At 50.0% G+C, this 18877-nt stretch overlaps 1 protein-coding gene across 4 annotated transcripts in view; it reads right to left on the bottom strand.

The window, feature by feature from the left end:
- rnpc3 (RNA-binding region (RNP1, RRM) containing 3) overlaps positions 1-18877 on the bottom strand; it is a 120394-nt gene that overhangs the window by 42067 nt on the left and 59450 nt on the right. For all 4 annotated transcript variants that reach the window (XM_072510291.1, XM_072510287.1, XM_072510289.1 and 1 more), the window contains 2 exons: positions 17968-18104; positions 2828-2953 (listed from right to left, as the gene is read on the bottom strand). In XM_072510291.1, coding sequence (XP_072366392.1) covers positions 2828-2953; positions 17968-18104 — 263 coding nt within the window. The remainder of the gene's footprint in view (positions 1-2827; positions 2954-17967; positions 18105-18877) is intronic.

Genomic DNA, 18877 nt, shown 5'->3' with positions numbered 1-18877 from the left:
ATTAGTGAGTCAGTGGGTGTATTAGTGAGTCAGTGGGGATGGTGTGAGTATTGGTGAGTCATTGGGTGTATTAGTGAGTCAATGGGTGTGAATATTGGTGAGTCAGTGGGGATAGTGTGAGTATTGGTGAGTCAGTGGGGATAGTGTGAGTATTAGTGAGTCAGTGGGTGTATTAGTGAGTCAATGGGTGTGAGTATTGGTGAGTCAGTGGGTGTGAGTATTGGTGAGTCAGTGGGTGTATTAGTGAGTCAATGGGTGTGAGTATTGGTGAGTCAGTGGGTGTGAGTATTGGTGAGTCAGTGGGGGTGGTGTGAGTATTAGTGAGTCAGTGGGTGTGAGTATTGGTGAGTCAGTGGGGATGTTGTGAGTATTAGTGAGTCAGTGGGTGTATTAGTGAGTCAATGGGTGTGAGTATTGGTGAGTCAGTGGGTGTGAGTATTGGTGAGTCAGTGGGGATGGTGTGAGTATTAGTGAGTCAGTGGGGATGGTGTGAGTATTAGTGAGTCGGTGGGTGAGAGTATTGGTGAGTCAGTGGGGATGGTGTGAGCATTGGTGATGCAGTGGGGATGGTGTGAGTATTGGTGAGTCAGTGGGGATGGTGTGAGTATTAGTGAGTCGGTGGGTGTGAGTATTGGTGAGTCAGTGGGGATGGTGTGAGTATTAGTGAGTCAGTGGGGATGGTGTGAGTATTGGTGGGTCAGTGGGGATGGTGTGAGTATTGGTGAGTCAGTGGGTGTGAGTATTGGTGAGTCAGTGGGTGGGAGTATTAGTGAGTCAGTGGGGATGGTGCGAGTATTGGTGAATCTGTGGGTGTGAGTATTGGTGTGTCAGTGGGTGTGAGTATTAGTGTGTCAGTGGGGATGGTGTGAGTATTGATGAGTCAGTGGGTGTGAGTATTAGTGAGTCAGTGGGTTTGTGTGAGTATTAGTGAGTTGGTGGGGATGGTGTCATGTGAGAGTACCTTTAAGAAATGGGTGCTTAAGAAATGTACCTTTAAGAAATGGGTGTATATCAGTGATGTCAGAGTGAGGGTGGAGGTGGGCTGTCAGCTTTTTACTTTCATTTTCTGCTGTTTGCTGCAGGGTGTGTTTTAGTTTTGTTTTCAGTGTTGGAGCTGAAGCCAGACAGAGCAGGTCTACTGTTGGTCTCTCTGCCATGAAAAGACTATCTCTTGATCATTTGGTGAATTCAGAATTATAAATGTTCTCAGTAGTGAATGTAAACCTGATGTGCTTCTGTTAAAAGGTGTTTCTTCTGTCTGCTGGATGTTGTTTGGGAAGCTATTAAGGATTACTTAGTGTTGTATTCTTTGGGGGTTGTATTTGAATTAATGGTCGCTAAGATGTTCACTGTTTTAAAAAGGTTCACTTTAGTTCGTAAAATAAACATTGTTTTGCTTTAAAAAATACTTTTCCATTTCTGCTGTCCCACACCTGTAGAGTGGGCCGTGTGCTCCCCACACCACAATCTAGTAAAAGTTGTGGGTCAGGTGAAATCCATGATACACTTTGGGGTTCTCTAAACCCTGGCCCATAACAATGGTGTGAGTATTGGTGAGGCAGTGGGGATGGTGTGAGTATTGGTGAGGCAGTGGGTGTGAGTATTGGTGAGGCTGTGGGGATGGTGTGAGTATTGGTGAGTCAGTGGGGATGGTGTGAGTATTGGTGAGGCAGTGGGTGGAGTATTGGTGAGGCAGTGGGGATGGTGTGAGTATTGGTGAGGCAGTGGGGATGGTGTGAGTATTGGTGAGGCAGTGGGTGGAGTATTGGTGAGGCAGTGGGGATGGTGTGAGTATTAGTGGCTGCACATCCAGTTAATTACTGCTTCTTGGCTCTGACTGTGCGCAGGATGGTCACTCAGTTTCACTGCATTATTGAATCATACAATTCATAGAATTTACAGTACAGAAGGCCATTCGGCCCATCGAGTCTGCACCGGCTCTTGGAAAGAGCACCCTACCCAGGCCCACATCTCCACCCTATCTACATAACCCAGTAACCCCACCCAATACTAAGGGCAATTTTGGTCACTAAGGGCAATTTATCATGGCCAATTCACCTAACCCGCACGTTTGGACTGTGGGAGGAAACCGGAGCACCTGGAGGAAACCCACGCAGACATGGGGAGAACGTGCAGACTCCGCACAGACAGTGACCAAAGCCGGGAATCGAACCTGGGACCCTGGAGCTGTGAAGCAAGTGTGCTAACCACTATGCTACTATGCTGCCCTTAAGAATTGGGAAACCAAACCCCCCATTAATCCACCCAGTCCAACTTCCACCATCTTGGTCATCGCAAAAACCAGGGCAATGGAGTTGACTAAACATAGCAAACAGAGGGCTGGACGGCAGGTTCATCATGCAGAGCGAGGCCAGCAGTGTGGGTTCAATACCCGTACCGGCTGAGGTTATTCACAAAGACCCCACCTGTTCAACCTTGCCCCTCGCCTGAGGTGTGGTGTTCCTCAGGTTAAATCATCACCAGTCAGCTCTCAAAAGGGAAGGGCGCCTGTGGGAGGGGTGGCCTGTGGGGGTGGGCGGCCTGTGGTGGGGGGGGGGGGCTGTGGGGAGGGTGGCCTGTGGGGGGTGGCCGTCGAGAATATTTTTTACCCAGCGAGTTGTTGTGATCTGGAAGGTGCTGCCTGAAAGGGCGGCGGAAGCAGATTCAATAATAACTTTCAAAAGGGAATTAAATAAATACACGAATAGAACAACATTTTCATGGATTTGGGAAATGAGCATAGGAATGGGACTAATTTCAAAAATGCTAGCACAGTCACGATGGTCGGAATGGCCTCATTCTGTGATGTATGATTGTGCAATCTTACCTTTGGGTAGGTGCTTTTGGTACATTAATCAGGTCCTTTAACCTGGGTCGTTTTCGGACGGAAACCCGTTTTCTCTTCTGTGTCTGTTTTGGTGGAAGTGAGGTTAATTCCATTAATCGGACCACTCTGCAGATAAAGGAAAGGTTTGAGATATTAAGCAGGTTTTCAGGGATGATGGATTACTCGTTACCTGCAGAGAATGGAGATGCTGGGATTGAGTAGGTTCAGGACAGATTTCACAGGGGTGTTCATACCCATGAAGGTGGTCTGAAAAGACTAAACAAGAACATGAGCTGGGAGCAGGAGTCGGCAATTCAGCCTCTCGAGCTGCCTTTTACGCACAAGGCCAGCCGAATGCTGGTTCACCAGTTGAGAAAGTTAGGGACAGAAATGGTAGGATAGTAGCGGACCCAAACGAGGTCAACAAGGCCTTTATGAACATTTACCAAAGGCTATACACTCCGGGGGCTCTGGGATGGAGCAGTTCCTCGACAGACTGGAAATACCGTTGGTAGGGGAGGACAGGAGACAAGGGCAGGAAGCACCACTAGGGCTGGGTGAAAACATGAACTACATCAACTCCATGCAGCCCGGGAAAGCGCTGGGACCAGATGGAATCCCGGTCGGCTTTTACAAAACATTCTCAGCAGCGCTGGCCCCACATCTGCGGGAGATGTTCAACAACTCACTGTCGGGACTTCCGGGTGCGGCTATGCAGAGCTAGATCGCATATTCGGCAGCTCCCGCTTGGAACGGACTTTTGGGCTCTTTTAGGGCCCCCACGACATTTGTTTGACATTTCCCGGTGTGGGAAGAAGACTGCAGCATTCCCCTGACGGTGTCCCCCAGGAGTGTTGTGTCTTTTGGCTACCAGACCCGGCAGAAACAGTGAAGGATTTGGCTTTAGCTGCAGCAGTAGACGAGGGCCTCTTCCAGCATGCAGGCGGGGGAAGGGCAAGCTTAAAGCTGCAATCTGGCTTGACTCTATCAAAGGTGAATTCTAGCAGCAGAGGGAACAACTGTGAAAAGATCTACCAGGTCCATTGAAGAAGCAGGGACGAGGCTTCTGGTGGCGGCCATGGAGGAGTTTGGCAGCTCCCGCCTGGAGCCGACTCTCAGACCTTTTTCAGGAGTTTCCATAGACTTTTTGGGGCAGACTGGTGAAGCAAACACTGCCAACTTCTATGAAACGGACCAGAAGTGTAACGGCCAAAGGAGCGGCACTGGAGCAACGGGAGAAGCGAGGGAAAGAAAACAAAATGGCGGCGGCCAGGGACAAAGGGGAGCTGCAGGAGTTCATCAAGCGCTGCTTCGAGGAGCAGCGCGAGGAGATGCGCAAAGAGATGTTGGCGCCTATGCTTTCGGCAATTGAAGGACTCGGGATCACCCAGAAGGCCCATGAAGCTAAGATCCAGGAGGTACAGAAAAGAGTCAGTCAGAACGAGGACGAGCTTGTGGGCCTGGCGGTGAGAGTGGAGCAGAACGAGGCGCTACACAAGAGGTGGGCGGGAAGACTCGAAGACCTGGAGAACAGGTCGAGGAGAAAGAATCTGCGAATCCTGGGTCTCCCTGAGGGAGTGGAGGGGGCTGATGCCGGGGCATACGCAAGCACGATGCTCGAGGCGATGATGGGCACGAAGGCCCCTTCGAGGGCGCTGGAGTTGGACCGGGCACATCGGGTGCTGGCGAAGAAGCCCCAGGCAAATGAGCCGCCAAGGACGATGGTGGTGAGGTTCCACCGGTTCACGGACAGAGAGTGGGTCCTGAGATGGGCCAAGAAGGAGCGGAGCAGTAAGTGGGACAATGCAGAGATCCGAATATACCCGGACTGGAGCACGGAGGTTGCAAAGCGGAGAGCGGGTTTCAACCGGGCCAAAGCGGCGTTGTACCGGAAAGAAGTGAAATTCGGAATGCTGCAGCCAGCGCGACTGTGGGTCACATACAAGGGCCAACACTATTACTTCGAAACCCCGGAGGCATGGACCTTTGTACAAGCCGAAAAGTTGGGCTCTAACTAAGGGTTTGTGAGGGTGGGGGGGATGTTTGGGGGTTTGATGTGTGATGGTTGTTGTATATAGGGGGTCAATCACGCGCAGGAAATGTTACATGGGATGGGGGAGAGAGCCAAGGCCGCGACAGGAGCTGCGCCAGAGGGGGCGGAGCGGGCTTTGGAAAGCGCGGGGTATTTTCCCGCGCGCGGGAAGAAAGGCGGGAAGGGGAACGAAGGAATGCATATGGATTGGGAGACTCCCACGCGGGGAGGTCAATGGGACGGCGGGGGAAGCCGAGGTCAGCAGGCGTCAGCTGACTTACGGGAGTGACATGGGGGGAGCAAAAAAGCTAGACAGGGGTCTAGCGGGGGGAGGGGAGGGGGGGGAAGGGGGGGAGAAAAAGGGTTGCTGCTGCACTGGCCGAAAGGGAATGGGACACAGAAGAGGTGGTCGGGACGGGGGTCCCCCCTCTGGGGGACTGGAGGGTGAGGGAGGCGTGGACACGGGACTGGCCCAGAAAAGGAGATGGCTAGTCGGCGGGGCGAGGGGGGGGGGTGAGAGCCCCTCCAATCCGGCTGATAACGTGGAATGTGAGGGGCCTGAATGGGCCGGTGAAGAGGGCTCGAGTGTTCGCGCACTTAAAGGGACTGAAGGCGGACATGGCCATGCTCCAAGAGACACATCTGAAGGTGGCGGACCAGGTCAGGCTAAGGGATGGGTAGGACAGGTATTCCACTCGGGACTGGACGCGAAGAATAGAGGGGTGGCAATATTGGTGGGAAAGCGGGTGTCATTTGAGGCCAAGACTATTATAGCGGACAATGGAGGGCGATATGTAATGGTGAGCGGTGGGCTGCAAGGGACATGGGTGGTGTTGGTAAACGTATACGCCCCGAACTGGGATGATGCAGGATTCATGAAGCGCATGTTGGGGCGCATTCCGGACCTGGAGATAGGAGGCCTGATAATGGGAGGGGACTTCAATACAGTGTTGGATCCAGCACTAGACCGCTCCAAATCAAGGACTGGAAAGAGGCCGGCGGCAGCCAAGGTACTTAGGGGGTTTATGGGTCAGATGGGGGGGGGGGGGGGGGGGGGGGGGGGGGAAGAGTGGACCCATGGCAGTTTGCAAGGCCGCAGGCCAGGGAATTTTCTTTCTTCTCCCATGTACACAAAGCCTACTCCCGGATAGATTTCTTTGTTCTGGGTAGGGCGCTCATCCCGAGGGTGGAGGGGACGGAGTATTCGGCTATAGCTGTTTCGGACCACGCCCCGCACTGGGTGGAACTGGAGCTGGGAGAGGAGAGGGACCAACGCCCGTTGTGGCGGCTGGATGTGGGACAGCTGGCGGACGAGGTGGTGTGTGGGAAGGTGAGGGGGTGTATCGAAAGGTACTTGGAGGCCAACGACAACGGGGAGGTGCGGGTGGGGGTGGTATGGGAGGCGTTGAAGGCGGTGATCAGGGGAGAGCTCATTTCCATTAGGGCTCATAGGGAGAAGACAGAGTGTATGGAAAGGGAGAGGTTAGTGGGGGAGATTTTGAGAGTGGACAGGAGATACGCAGAGGCCCCGGAGGAAAGATTACTTGGGGAAAGACGACGGCTCCAGACGGAGTTTGACCTGTTGACCACAGGGAAGGCGGAGGCACAGTGGAGGAAAGCGCAGGAGGCGACCTACGAGTATGGGGAAAAGGCTAGTCGGATGCTGGCACACCAGCTCCGTAAGAGATGGCAGCGAGGGAAATAGGGGGAGTCAAAGATGGAAGGGGAGCCACGGTACAGAGTGCAACGAAAATAAACGAGGTATTCAAGGCCTTTTATGAAGGGCTGTACAGATCCCAGCCCCCAGCGGGGGAAGAGATGATTCCTAGATCAGCTGAGATTCCTGAGGGTGGAGGAGCAAGAGGTGGCTGGTTTGGGGGCACCAATTGGGTTGGAGGAGCTGAGCAAGGGTTTGGGGAGCATGCAGGCGGGAAAGGCCCCGGGACCGGACGGATTTCCGGTGGAGTTCTACAGGAAGTACACAGACCTGTTGGCCCCGCTACTGGTGAGGACCTTTAATGAGGCAAGAGAGGAGGGGACCCTGCCGCGACAATGTCGGAAGCGACAATTTCTTTGATCCTAAAGCGGGACAAGGACCCACTGCAATGTGGATCGCACAGGCCGATCTCGCTCCTCAATGTGGATGCAAAGTTGCTGGCAAAAGTGCTGGCCACGAGGATTGAGGACTGTGTCCCAGGAGTAATCCACGAGGACCAGACGGGATTTGTAAAGGCAACTAAACACCAATGTGCGGCGGCTCTTAAACGTGATAATGATGCCATCGGAGGAGGGAGAGGCGGAGATAGTGGCAGCTATGGACGCGGAGAAGGTCTTTGACCGAGTAGAGTAGGAGTACCTCTGGGAGGTGCTGCGTAGGTTTGGGTTCGGGGTAGGGTTTATCAATTGGGTTAAGCTCCTTTACAGAGCCCCGATGGCGAGTGTAGTGACGAACCGGCGGAGGTCGGAGTACTTTCGACTGTACCGAGGGACGAGTCAGGGGTGCCCCCTGCCCCCCTGTTGTTCGCAATGGCGATCGAACCATTGGCCATGTCATTGAGGGAGTCTAATAAATGGAGGAGGGTGGTCCGAGGGGGAGAAGAGCATCGGGTGTCGCTATATGCGGATGACCTGTTGCTGTACGTGGCAGATCCAATGGAGGGGATGGTGGAGGTTATGCAGACTCTAAGGGAGTTTGGGGAGTTTTCGGGCTATAAGCTCAATGTAGGGAAGAGTGAGCTCTTTGTATTACAGGCGGGGGACCAAGAAAGAGGGATAGGAGACCTACCGCTGAGGAGGGCGGAGGGGAGCTTTCGGTATCTGGGGATCCAGATTGCCAGGAGTTGGGGGACCCTACATAAACTGAATCTGACGAGGTTGGTGGAGCAAATGGAGGACTTCAAAAGATGGGACATGTTACCGCTCTCGCTGGCGGGTAGAGTGCAGTCAGTCAAAATGGTGGTCCTTCCGAGGTTTCTGTTTGTGTTTCAGTGCCTTCCCATCGTGATCACTAAGGCCTTTTTTAAGAGAGTAGGCAGGAGTATTATGGGGTTTGTGTGGGCGAATAAGACCCCGAGAGTAAGGAGAGGGTTCCTGGAACGCAGTAGGGACCGAGGAGGGTTGGCGCCTGGGGAGCTACTACTGGGCAGCAAATGTGGCAATGATCCGCAAGTGGGTTATGGAGGGAGAGGGGGCGGCATGGAAGAGGATGGAGATGGCGTCCTGCAAAGGAACGAGCCTGGGGGCGTTGGTGATAGGGTGATCTCGGGTGTATGGGTCGGGGAGGGCAAGGTGTCGGAAATACACCAGGAGTTGAAAGAAGAGGGGGAAGCGCTGGTAGAAGAGTTGAAGGGTAAATGGGAGGAGGAGCTGGGGGAGGAGATCGAGGAAGGTCTGTGGGCTGATGCCCTAGGTAGGGTTAATTCCTCCTCCTCGCGTGCCAGGCTCAGCCTGATACAATTTAAGGTGGTCCACAGAGCACACTTGACGGGGCCGAGGTTGAGTAGGTTCTTTGGGGTAGAGGACAGATGTGGAAGGTGCTCAGGGAGCCCGGCGAACCATGTCCATATGTTTTGGTCATGCCCGGCACAGGAGGGGTTCTGGAGAGGAGTGGCGGGAGCAATATCTCAGGTGGTGAAAGTCCGGGTCAAGCCAAGCTGGGGGCTAGCAATATTTGGAGCAGTGGACGAACCAGGAGTGCAAGAGGCGAAAGAGGCCGGCATTCTGGCCTTTGCGTCCCTAGTAGCCCGGCGAAGGATCTTGCTAATGTGGAAGGAGGCGAAGCCCCCCAGCCTGGAGGCCTGGACAAACGACATGGCTGGGTTCATAAAGTTGGAGAGGATTAAGTTCGCCTTGAGAGGGTCTGCGCAGGGGTTCTACAGGCGGTGGCAACCGTTCCTAGACTATCTCGCGGAGCGTTAGAGGAAGGTCGGTCAGCAGCAGCAGCAACCTTGGGGGGGGGGGGACGGGGGGACGACTGCCTGGGAGGGTGGATGAGCAAGAGATAACATGAAGGATTGGGGAAACTGGCACGTACGGGTGAGGGCCAGTGTACAAAGCTGTGTAAATATATCATTCTGTCATGTATATATCTTGCTCTGCGCGATTTCTCGTTTTTTTTGTTATGAGGGGGGGGGGTTATTGTTTGTAAGGGAGAAAAATTGTGTTAAAAAAACTTTAATAAATATATATATTTTTTTAAAAACAACTCACTGTCGAAAGGGGGCCCCGCCGCCCACACTGACACAGACCTCGATCTCATTCATCCCCATAAAGGACCAAGACCCGACACTCTTAAATACTGACGTGAAAGACCTCGCGGAAGGGAGGGAAGGGCATGTGAGAACCACCTTAATAATAATCATCTTTATTAGAGTCACAAGTAGGCTTACACTAACACTGCAAGGACGTTACTGTGAAAAGCCCCGGGCCAGAGAGACTCAGGGCTGCTGTTCAGCCAAACCATCTCTGCGGGTAGTATAACCGAATCTTGATTATCTCTGGATTTTATGTGGGTTTATTTAAGAGTTAATAATATTGTTGTTTAATAAAGTTTGTTGAATTTATACTCGTGTTTTTTCCTTTGTTCATGTCGCTACTAAGGGCACCCGAGTAAAAAGTGGATGAATATACTGGTGGCAGTCTCTGAAAATTGAGCAGACACAACAAGGCCCACCAGGCTTCTCCGATGGAGGGTAAATATCTTACCTACATTACAACAGGACTTCAAAAGTATTTAAGTGGCTGTAAAGTGCTTTGGGACAGCCTGAGGTCATTATATTAATGTTAAAAACTTTTTCCTTATCGTTTGAGGTAGTTGTGTAGTTCTACAAACACATGTTGACCAAAGAGTCCTTGAACCAGCAGAGAGACTGCTGGGTTAATCGGGCCGAGAAAAACAACAGATAGCAGATACGCAATCAGAATGTTCTAGCGCTGAAACAGGGCGCTGGGCCACAAGAGGGCTTTCCCATCCCGCCACAAGTCACCTCCTGGAATCCCACACTCCGGCTTAGGGTCAGACCACACAGGGAGTCCAGGGTGCCTCTTCCAAACAGCCGTCCAATCAGTTACACTTGTCTCAACAGAGAACTTTATATACACTTACAAGTTTGAATAGTAGAATTGTAGAGATACACATTAAATATTATGCACTTCCACAGCAAGATGAACCATTACAGCTGCCCTCTTATAGACTGATGGATTTATGGACTGATCTGATCTCTTCACACATCTTCACCCGATGCCGGTGTCTATGTATTTACATTGTGTATTTTATGTTTGCTCTATTATGTATTTTCTTTTCATAAACTAAATGATCTGTTTGAGCTGCACGCAGAACAATACTTTTCACTGTACCTCGGTACGCGTGATAATAATCTAATCCAAAATAAGTTGAATCCCCACCATCTGTAAACTAATAACACCCAATTAATTACACAATCAAAACCACTCTCCCTATTCAATACCCCACAGCCCTGCACTTACTGATGACACGACCATAGTGGGTCGGATCTCGACCAATGGCGAGTCAGAATACAAGCGGGAAATAGAGAACCTAGTGGAGTGGTGCAGCGACAACAATCTCTCCCTCAATGCCAACAAAACTAAAGAGCTGGTCACTGACTTCAGGAAGCAAAGTACTGTACACACCCCTGTCAGCATCAACGGGGCCGAGGTGGAGATGGTTAGCAGTTTCAAATTCCTAGGGGTGCACATCTCCAAAAATCTGTCCTGGTCCACCCACGTCGACGCTACCACCAAGAAAGCACAACAGCGCCTATAATTTTTCAGGAAATTCGGCATGTCCACATTGACTCTGATGCACCATAGAAAGCATCCTATCGGGCTGCATCACAGCCTGGTATGGCAACTGCTCGGCCCAGGACCGCAAGAAACTTCAGAGTCGTGAACACCGCCCAGTCCATCACACGAACCAGCCTCCCATCCATTGACTCCATCTACACCTCCCGCTGCCTGGGGAAAGCGGGCAGTATAATCAAAGATCCCTCCCACCCGGCTTACTCACTCTTCTAACTTCTTCCATCGGGCAGGAGATACAGAAGTCTGAGAACACGCACGAACAGACTCAAAAACAGCTTCTTCCCCGCTGTTACCAGACTCCTAAACGACCCTCTTATGGACTGACCTCATTAACACTACACCCTGTATGCTTCAGCCAATGCCGGTGTCTATGTATTTACACTGTGTACCTTGCGTTGCCCTATTGTGTATTTTCTTTTCATGTACCAAATTATCTGTTTGAGCTGTACACAGAACAATACTTTTCTCTGTACCTCGGTACCCGTGACAATAAACAAAATCCAATCCAACTTTCTCCTTCAGTTATTTATCCAAATCTATTTAAAAATGATTATTGAATCTGCTTTCCAATTTATTTATTCCTCTCTGGACACAGGGGAGGTGCCAGAGGACTAGAGAACAGCTAATGTTGTCCCACTATTTAAGAAAGGTTGCAGAGACAAGCCAGGGAACTACAGGCCAGTGAGTCTAATGTTAGTGGTGGGGAAACTACTGGAGAAGTTTCTGAAAGAGAGAATCTATCTCCACTTGGAGAGGCAAGGTTTGATCAGGGATTGACAGCATGGCTTTGTCAGAGGGAGGGCATGCCTAACAAATTTGATTGAATTTTGTGAGCATGTAACCAAGTATGGATGAGGGTAGTGTAGTTGATGTAGTTTACATGGATTTCAGCAAAGCTTTTGACAAAGTCCCACTTGGGAGATTATTGAGAAGGTAAATTCACATGGGACACAAGGTGATTTGATAAGGTGGATTCATAATTGGCTGAGCTGTAGGGGACAGAGGGTGATGACAGACGGCTGCTTTAGTGTCTGGGAGCCAGTGAGCAGTGGCGAACCACAGGGATCTGTGCTGGGCCCCCTATTGTTTGTCATTTATATAAATGACATTGATGACGATGTGGGGGGGGGGGGGGGGAGATCAGTAAGTTTGCGGATGACTGGAAGATTGGCCGGGTGGTTAACAGTGAGGTTGAGTGTCTTGGGTTGCAGGAAGATGGAGGTCAAATTGGTGGATATGTGGCAGATGGAATTTAACCCTGAAAAGTGTGAGGTGATACACTTTGGAAGGAGTAATTTGACGAGGAAATATTCAATGAAAGGCCTGACACTGGGAAGTTCCAAATAACAAAGGGACCTTGCCGCGTTTGTCCATAGATCTCGGAAGGCAGAAGGGCAGGGTAATAGGGAGGTGAAAAAGGCATGTGGGACACTTGCTTTTATTAATCGGGGCATCGATTACAAAAGCAGGGAGGTCCTGTTGGAGTTGTATAGAACTTTGGTGAGGCCACAGCTGGAGCACTGTGTGCAGTTCTGGTCGCCACATTATAGGAAGGATGTGATTGCACTGGAAGGGGTGCAGAGGAGATTCACCAGGATGTTGCCTGGGATGGAACATTGAAGTTATGAAGAGAGGTTGGATAGGTTTGGGTTGTTTTCTCTGAAGCAGAGAAGACTGAGGGGCGACCTGATCGAGGTGGACAAGATTCCGAGGGGCATGGACAGGGTGGATAGGAAGCAGCTATTCCCCTTAGTTAAAGGGTCAGTTACGAGGGGGACACAAGTTCAAAGTGAGGGGCAGGAGGTTTAAGGAAAACCTTTTTCCCCAGAGGGTGGTGACGGTCCGGAATGCACTGCCTGGGAGTGTGGTAAAGGTGGGATATCTCAATCCTTTAAAAAGCACCTGGATGGGCATTTGGCACGCCATGATATTCAAGGCTATGGGCACAGTGTTGGAAAGTGGGATTCGGTGGGCAGGTCAGGGCCTTTCATGCGTCGGTGCAGAGTCGAGGGGCTGAAGGGTCTCCTGCACTGTAGTATTCTCTGTGATTCTGCCTTCACTCCCAAGATCACCACAACTCACAGGGGGTAAAAAACACTCACGCACGACTCTTTTATAAAGGATATGATAACAGGACAACAAGATTAGACAAAGTCAACATGCATTGATGAAAGGGGGACAGTATTTGACAAGCCTACTGGAGTATTTTGAGGAAGTAACTAGTAGAATAGATAAATGTGAACCAGTGCGTGTTGTGTATTTGGATTTTCAGAAAGCCTTTGATAAAGGTTTTGGGCAAAATGAAAACATGGGATTGGGATAACATTTTGGCATGGATTGAAAATTGGTTAGTAGACAGGAAACAGAGTAGGAATGAATGGATCTTTTTCAAAGTGACAGGCGGTGAATAGTGAAGTCCTGCAGGATTCAGTGACTGGGCTCCAGCTGTTCGTGATATATATATATATATATATAAATGATTTCATGAGGGAATCAAACGTAATATTTCCATGTTTGCTGAGGGCACAAAACTTAGTGGGAATAGGAGTGGTGCAGAGAATGTTAAGAGGCTTCAAGGTATTTTGGGGCAGTGGCAGTGGTATTGAAAATGAAAATCGCTTATTGTCACAAGTAGGCTTCAAATGAAGTTACTGCGAAAAGCCCCTAGTCGCCACATTCCGGCGCCTGTTCGGGGAGGCTGGTACGAGAATTGAACCGTGCTGCTGGCCTGCTTGGTCTGCTTTCAAAGCCAGCGATTTAGCCCAGTGTGCTAAACCAGCATATTGTTGTTGGACTAGTAATGCTCTGGGGAGCCGGGTTCGAACCCCACCATAGAAGTGGCAGCGCAGGTGGAGAAGGTGGTAAAGAAGGCATACGGCATGCTTGCCTTCATCGGCCGGGGCACTGAGTATAAGAATTGGCAAGTCATGTTGCAGCTGTATAGAACCTTAGTTAGGACACACTTGGAGTATAATGTTCAATTCTGGTCACCACACTACCAGAAGGATGTGGAGGCTTTAGAGAGGGTTCAGAAGAGATTTACCAGGATGTTGCCTGGTATGGAGGGCATTAGCTATGAGGAGCGGTTGAATAAACTCGGTTTGTTCTCACTGGAACGAAGGAGGTTGAGGGCGACCTGATAGAGGTCTACAAAATTATGAAGGGCATGGGCAGAGTGGATAGTCAGAGGCTTTTCCCCAGGGTAGAGGAGTCAATTACTAGGGGGCATAGGTTTAAGGTGCGAGGGGCAAGGTTTAGAGGAGATGTGCGAGGGAAGCTTTTTTTTTTACACAGAGGGCAGTGGGTGCCTGGAACTCGCTGCCGGAGGAGGTGGTGGAAGCAGGGGGGTGGAAGCAGGGACGATAGTGACATTTAAGGGTCATCTTGACAAATACATGAATAGGATGGGAATAGAGGGATACGGACACCGGAAGTGTAGAAGATTTTAGTTTAAACGGGCAGCATTGTCGGCACGGACTTGGAGGGCCGAAGGGCCTGTTCCTGTGCTGTACTTTTCTTTGTGGCAGATGGTGAAATTTGAATTCAATAAAAATCTGGAATTAAAAGTCTAACATGCTGACCACTAAACCATTGTCGATTGTAGTCAAAACCCATCTGGTTCACCAACGTCCTTACCCAGATCCACAGCAATGTGGTTGACTCTGAATTTCCCCCTCAAGGGCCATTAGTGATGGACAATAAATGGTGGCCTAGCTCATGAAAGAATTCAAAAAACTGTAGAGGTACATATTAAATATCGTGCAGCTTCAGAGCAAAATGAACCATTTCAGCTGCTCTTATATTTGAGAACAAGGTGAGTCCCAGCAGACGGCCCTGTGGAATTCTCCAGCACAGAAAGAAGGCTGTGGAGGCCAAGTCACTGAATATATCGGAGAAAGAAATAGATAGAATTCTAGATTCTAAAGGCATCAAGGAGTAAGGCAAGAGACGGGTGTATGGTGTCGAGTTAGATCAGCCATTATTATACTGATAAATGGACCAGAATCAAGGGGCCGAATGGCCTACTCCTGCTCCTATTTTCTATGTTTCTCTGCTTCTTTTCCCGATTCTCTTCAATCTGTGTCCCTCTGGTTACCCTCCCTCCTGTCACTGGAGACACTTTCTCCTCATTTACTCCATCAGAACTCTTGCTGATTTTGAACACCTCGATTCAATCTCCTCTGAACCTTCTCTGCTCCAAGGAGAACAATCCCAGCTTCTCCAGTCTCTCCACATTAACTGAAATCCCACATCCCTGCTCCCATTCCAGTAAATCTCCTCCGCACCCTCTCCAAGGACTCGACATCCTCCCTAAAGTGTGGAGCCCAGAGCTGGGCTCAATCCCCAGCTGAGGCCTAACCAGTGATTTACAACAGCTTTACATAATTTGCTTACAGAAAGTCCTCAATTAAAGTTCCAAAAACCTACAGGTTCCCAAAACAAATCGATGTTAAATTTGGAGTTTGGTTCTTTCAGACATTTCTTGCCCAGAAAAAACAATGTACAAATTGATATACTGTACCGTACGTTGCAACACTGTGCAATCCAGCTGAAATAACTTTCATGATAAAGTACACCAAATATAAAAATACAATATGCAACACAATTAAACTACTTTAAAAAATTACAGGGTACACCTCAGTCTAGCTACTTTTACCTTGACCAAGTTCCATCTAGTGGCAGAGGTTGGTTGGTGCAACTGAAGTCCAAGAACACAAGCCTCTGCCACACGATGAAGCCAAGGACATCAGTGTGGGTTCCGAACGGGAGCCAGGAGCAAAGCCAGCAAGGAGGCCAGGGCTCGGGGGCTGCCGAGGACTAAAGTAAGGGCAAGGGCAGGAGGAAGAGGGACTGACAGAGAGGGTGAAAGCACTGTGGGAAAAGTCATGCAAGCAGGCAGGTAGGCCACAGAGAAAGATATCAATGACAAATGACATTGGAGTGAAACTGACAATGTTAGGTGGATACATTTAGAGCTTTATTCACGACGTTAAAGTCAAACAGTGTTATGTGGTTAAGCGGGGACTCACTGTTCATTGATTACTCCTCATACCTTGAATATTCATCTAATCTAAGAAACCATCTAACTCTCTCAAAAAAATGTACAATTCTTTCTCAGTAATTGTGCTGTGGGATCTCCACATTCTCACTGCAATGCACAAAGAGCTTTGCACCAATCATCTGTGTGGTTATTTTCAATTTCTACTCTGTTATTCCAGCTTATTAGCAATGAAAGCAATCTATTGTCTTTCACATCACTATACCAGAATAGAAACATAGGAAATTTGTGTAGCAGGTTCTGTTCACCTATCACCCCTGTGCTCACTCACCAATTCCCACTGGCTGGAAACTTTGCAAGCTTAAAATCCCTCCACACCCTCCCCATCTCTCTTACCTCCCTCCTGCTCCGAAACCCCTCCCTATCTTTATAACCTCCCTCCTGCTCCGAAACCCCTCCCTATCTCTATAACCTCCCTCCTGCTCCGAAACCCCTCCCTATCTTTATAACCTCCCTCCTGCTCCGACACTCCTCCCTATCACTATAACCTCCCTCCTGCTCCGAAACCCCTCCCTATCTCTACAACCTCCCTCCTGCTCCAACACCCCTCCCTATCGCTATAACCTCCCTCCTGCTCCGACACCCCTCCCTATCTCTATAACCTCCCTCCTGCTCCGAAACCCCTCCGTATCTTTATAACCTCCCTCCTGCTCCGACACTCCTCCCTATCTCTATAACCTCCCTCCTGCTCCGAAACCCCTCCCTATCTCTACAACCTCCCTCCTGCTCCGACACCCCTCCCTATCTCTATAACCTCCCTCCTGCTCCGACACCCCTATCTCTATAACATCACTCCTGCTCCGACACCCCTATCTCTATAACCACCCTCCTGCTCCGACACCCCTCCCTATCTTTATAACCTCTCTCCTGCTCCAACACCCCTCCCTATCTTTATAACCTCTCTCCTGCTCTGACACCCTCCCTATCTTTATAACCTCTCTCCTGCTCCGACACCCTCCCTATCTCTATAACCCATCTCCTGCTCCGACACCCTCCCTATCTCTATAACCTCCCTCCTTCTCCGACACCCCTCCCTATCTTCATAACCTCCCTCCTGCTCCAACACCCCTCCCTATCTTTATAACCTCTCTCCTGCTCCGACACCCCTCACTATCTTAAAAACCTATCTCCTGCTCCGACACCCCTCCCCATCTCTATAACCTCCCTCCTGCTCCGACACCCCTCCCTATCTTCATAACCTCCCTCCTGCTCCAACACCCCTCCCTATCTTTATAACCCATCTCCTGCTCCAACCCCCTCCCTAGCTCTATAACCTCCCTCCTTCTCCGACACCCCTCCTCTCTCCTGCTCTGACATCCCTCCCTATCTTTATAACCTCCCTCCTTCTCCGACACCCTATCACTAGACCCTCCCTCCTGCTCCGACTCTCCTCCCCATCACTAGAACCTCCCTCCTGCTCCGACACCCCTCCCTATCACTATAACCTCCTTCCTGCTCTGACACTCCTCCCTATCTTTATAACCTACCTCCTAATCCGACACCTCTCCCTATCTCTGTAACCTCCTCTAGCCCCAACACCCCTCCCTACCACTATCACCTCCCTCCTGCCCCACATTGTCCTGACTTCTGTAATTCCCTCGAGCTCCTATACCTCTCCGATAGCTCCAACAACCCTCCGAGATCTCTGCTCTCTTCCAGTTCTTCTCTCTTGCAATCCTTGACTTCAATCGGCGGCCTGCCTGGGCTCTAAGCTCTGGAATTCATCCCTGAACCACTCTTCCTTCTCCTTTAAGACATCCATTAAATCAACCGCTTTAAGCAAACGTTTGATCACCTGTTGTAATATCTCCTTTTGGGGCAAGGTGTCAGATTCAGTTCGATAACGCTCCTGTAAACACCTCGGGATGGAGAGTAACTTTTTCCTCTCGTGGAGATTCTGGAGAAGTGTAACCTTCAAATCAGGGTTGATGTCAGGAAGTATATCTTCACACACAGCAGTGGAATTCTGGAACTCCCTCACTCAAAACACTCTCGAGGCTGGTGGTGGCGAGAGGTGGTGCGGTAATTGGAAATTTCGGAATTGGTAACAATGCAACATTACTTTTTCCTTTTGCTGTGGTTTGCAGAGCCCATGGATGGAGTTAATACACAGATCAGTCATGATCTGATTGAATGACAGAACAGTGGAGTGGCTGAATATTCTCCTCTGTACCAGTGGGTTAATGGCGATGCACCAATCTAAGTTACTGTTGTTGTTATTTTACTCACCTTTCTTTATCCTCTTCACTCCCACTTTCATATTCCGATTCTTCCTCACTGGAAACGTCCATCTCTTCCTCAGGCAGAGGTGGTTCCTCTGGAGGCAGTGGAGGCATTGGCGGAGGAGCGGGAAAGTACTCCTCGTACTATCCAAGATAGTGAAAAATAAAACCCTCAATTAGCCAGGCAATGAAAGACAGCTTAAACTAGAACGTTATGCCCCGAAACACAGCTCCAAACTCTTACAGGAACAGGAGGAGGTCATTCAGCCTATCATTCAACAAGCTAGTGGCTCGTCTATATCCAAACTTAACTTAACCATCTTGATCCCTTCATTCATAAATCCACGCATTCGGATTTAAAACGCCATTCCGAGTTAGCATCCAATGTTATTTGTGGGAGTTTAATCCTTGCATTTCCCCAGCACCGACCACCACCTCACAAACTCCCAAAACACTTCAGTAAACGGGAATTGTAATGTAGGAAAGACAGCAGCTAATTTACACACAGCAAGATCCCAGAAACAATGATCTGATAAAGGCCTGGATAGTCTTTTAGAGGTGTTGAGTGAGGGATGAATTACGGCCAGCACACCAGAGATATCTTCCCTGCCCTTCATCAAAACAGCGCCATGGAATCATTTCCACCCATGGCAGCAAAGGAGGTCTTGGTTTAATGTCAGTTTTAACAGTGCAGCACTCCCCCAGTACTGACCCTCTGACAGTGCAGCACTCCCTCAGTACTGACCCTCTGACAGTGCAGCACTCCCTCAGTACTGACCCTCTGACAGTGCGGCACTCCCTCAGTACTGACCCTCTGACAGTGCAGCACTCCCTCAGTACTGACCCTCTGACAGTGCAGCACTTCCTCAGTACTGACCCTCTGACAGTGCAGCACTCCCTCAGTACTGACCCTCTGA

The sequence above is a fragment of the Scyliorhinus torazame genome, chromosome 7 (genome assembly GCF_047496885.1).
Source record: "Scyliorhinus torazame isolate Kashiwa2021f chromosome 7, sScyTor2.1, whole genome shotgun sequence".
In the NCBI taxonomy this organism is placed as follows: Eukaryota; Metazoa; Chordata; class Chondrichthyes; order Carcharhiniformes; family Scyliorhinidae; genus Scyliorhinus; species Scyliorhinus torazame.
This window is presented reverse-complemented; position numbering and strand designations above follow the sequence as displayed.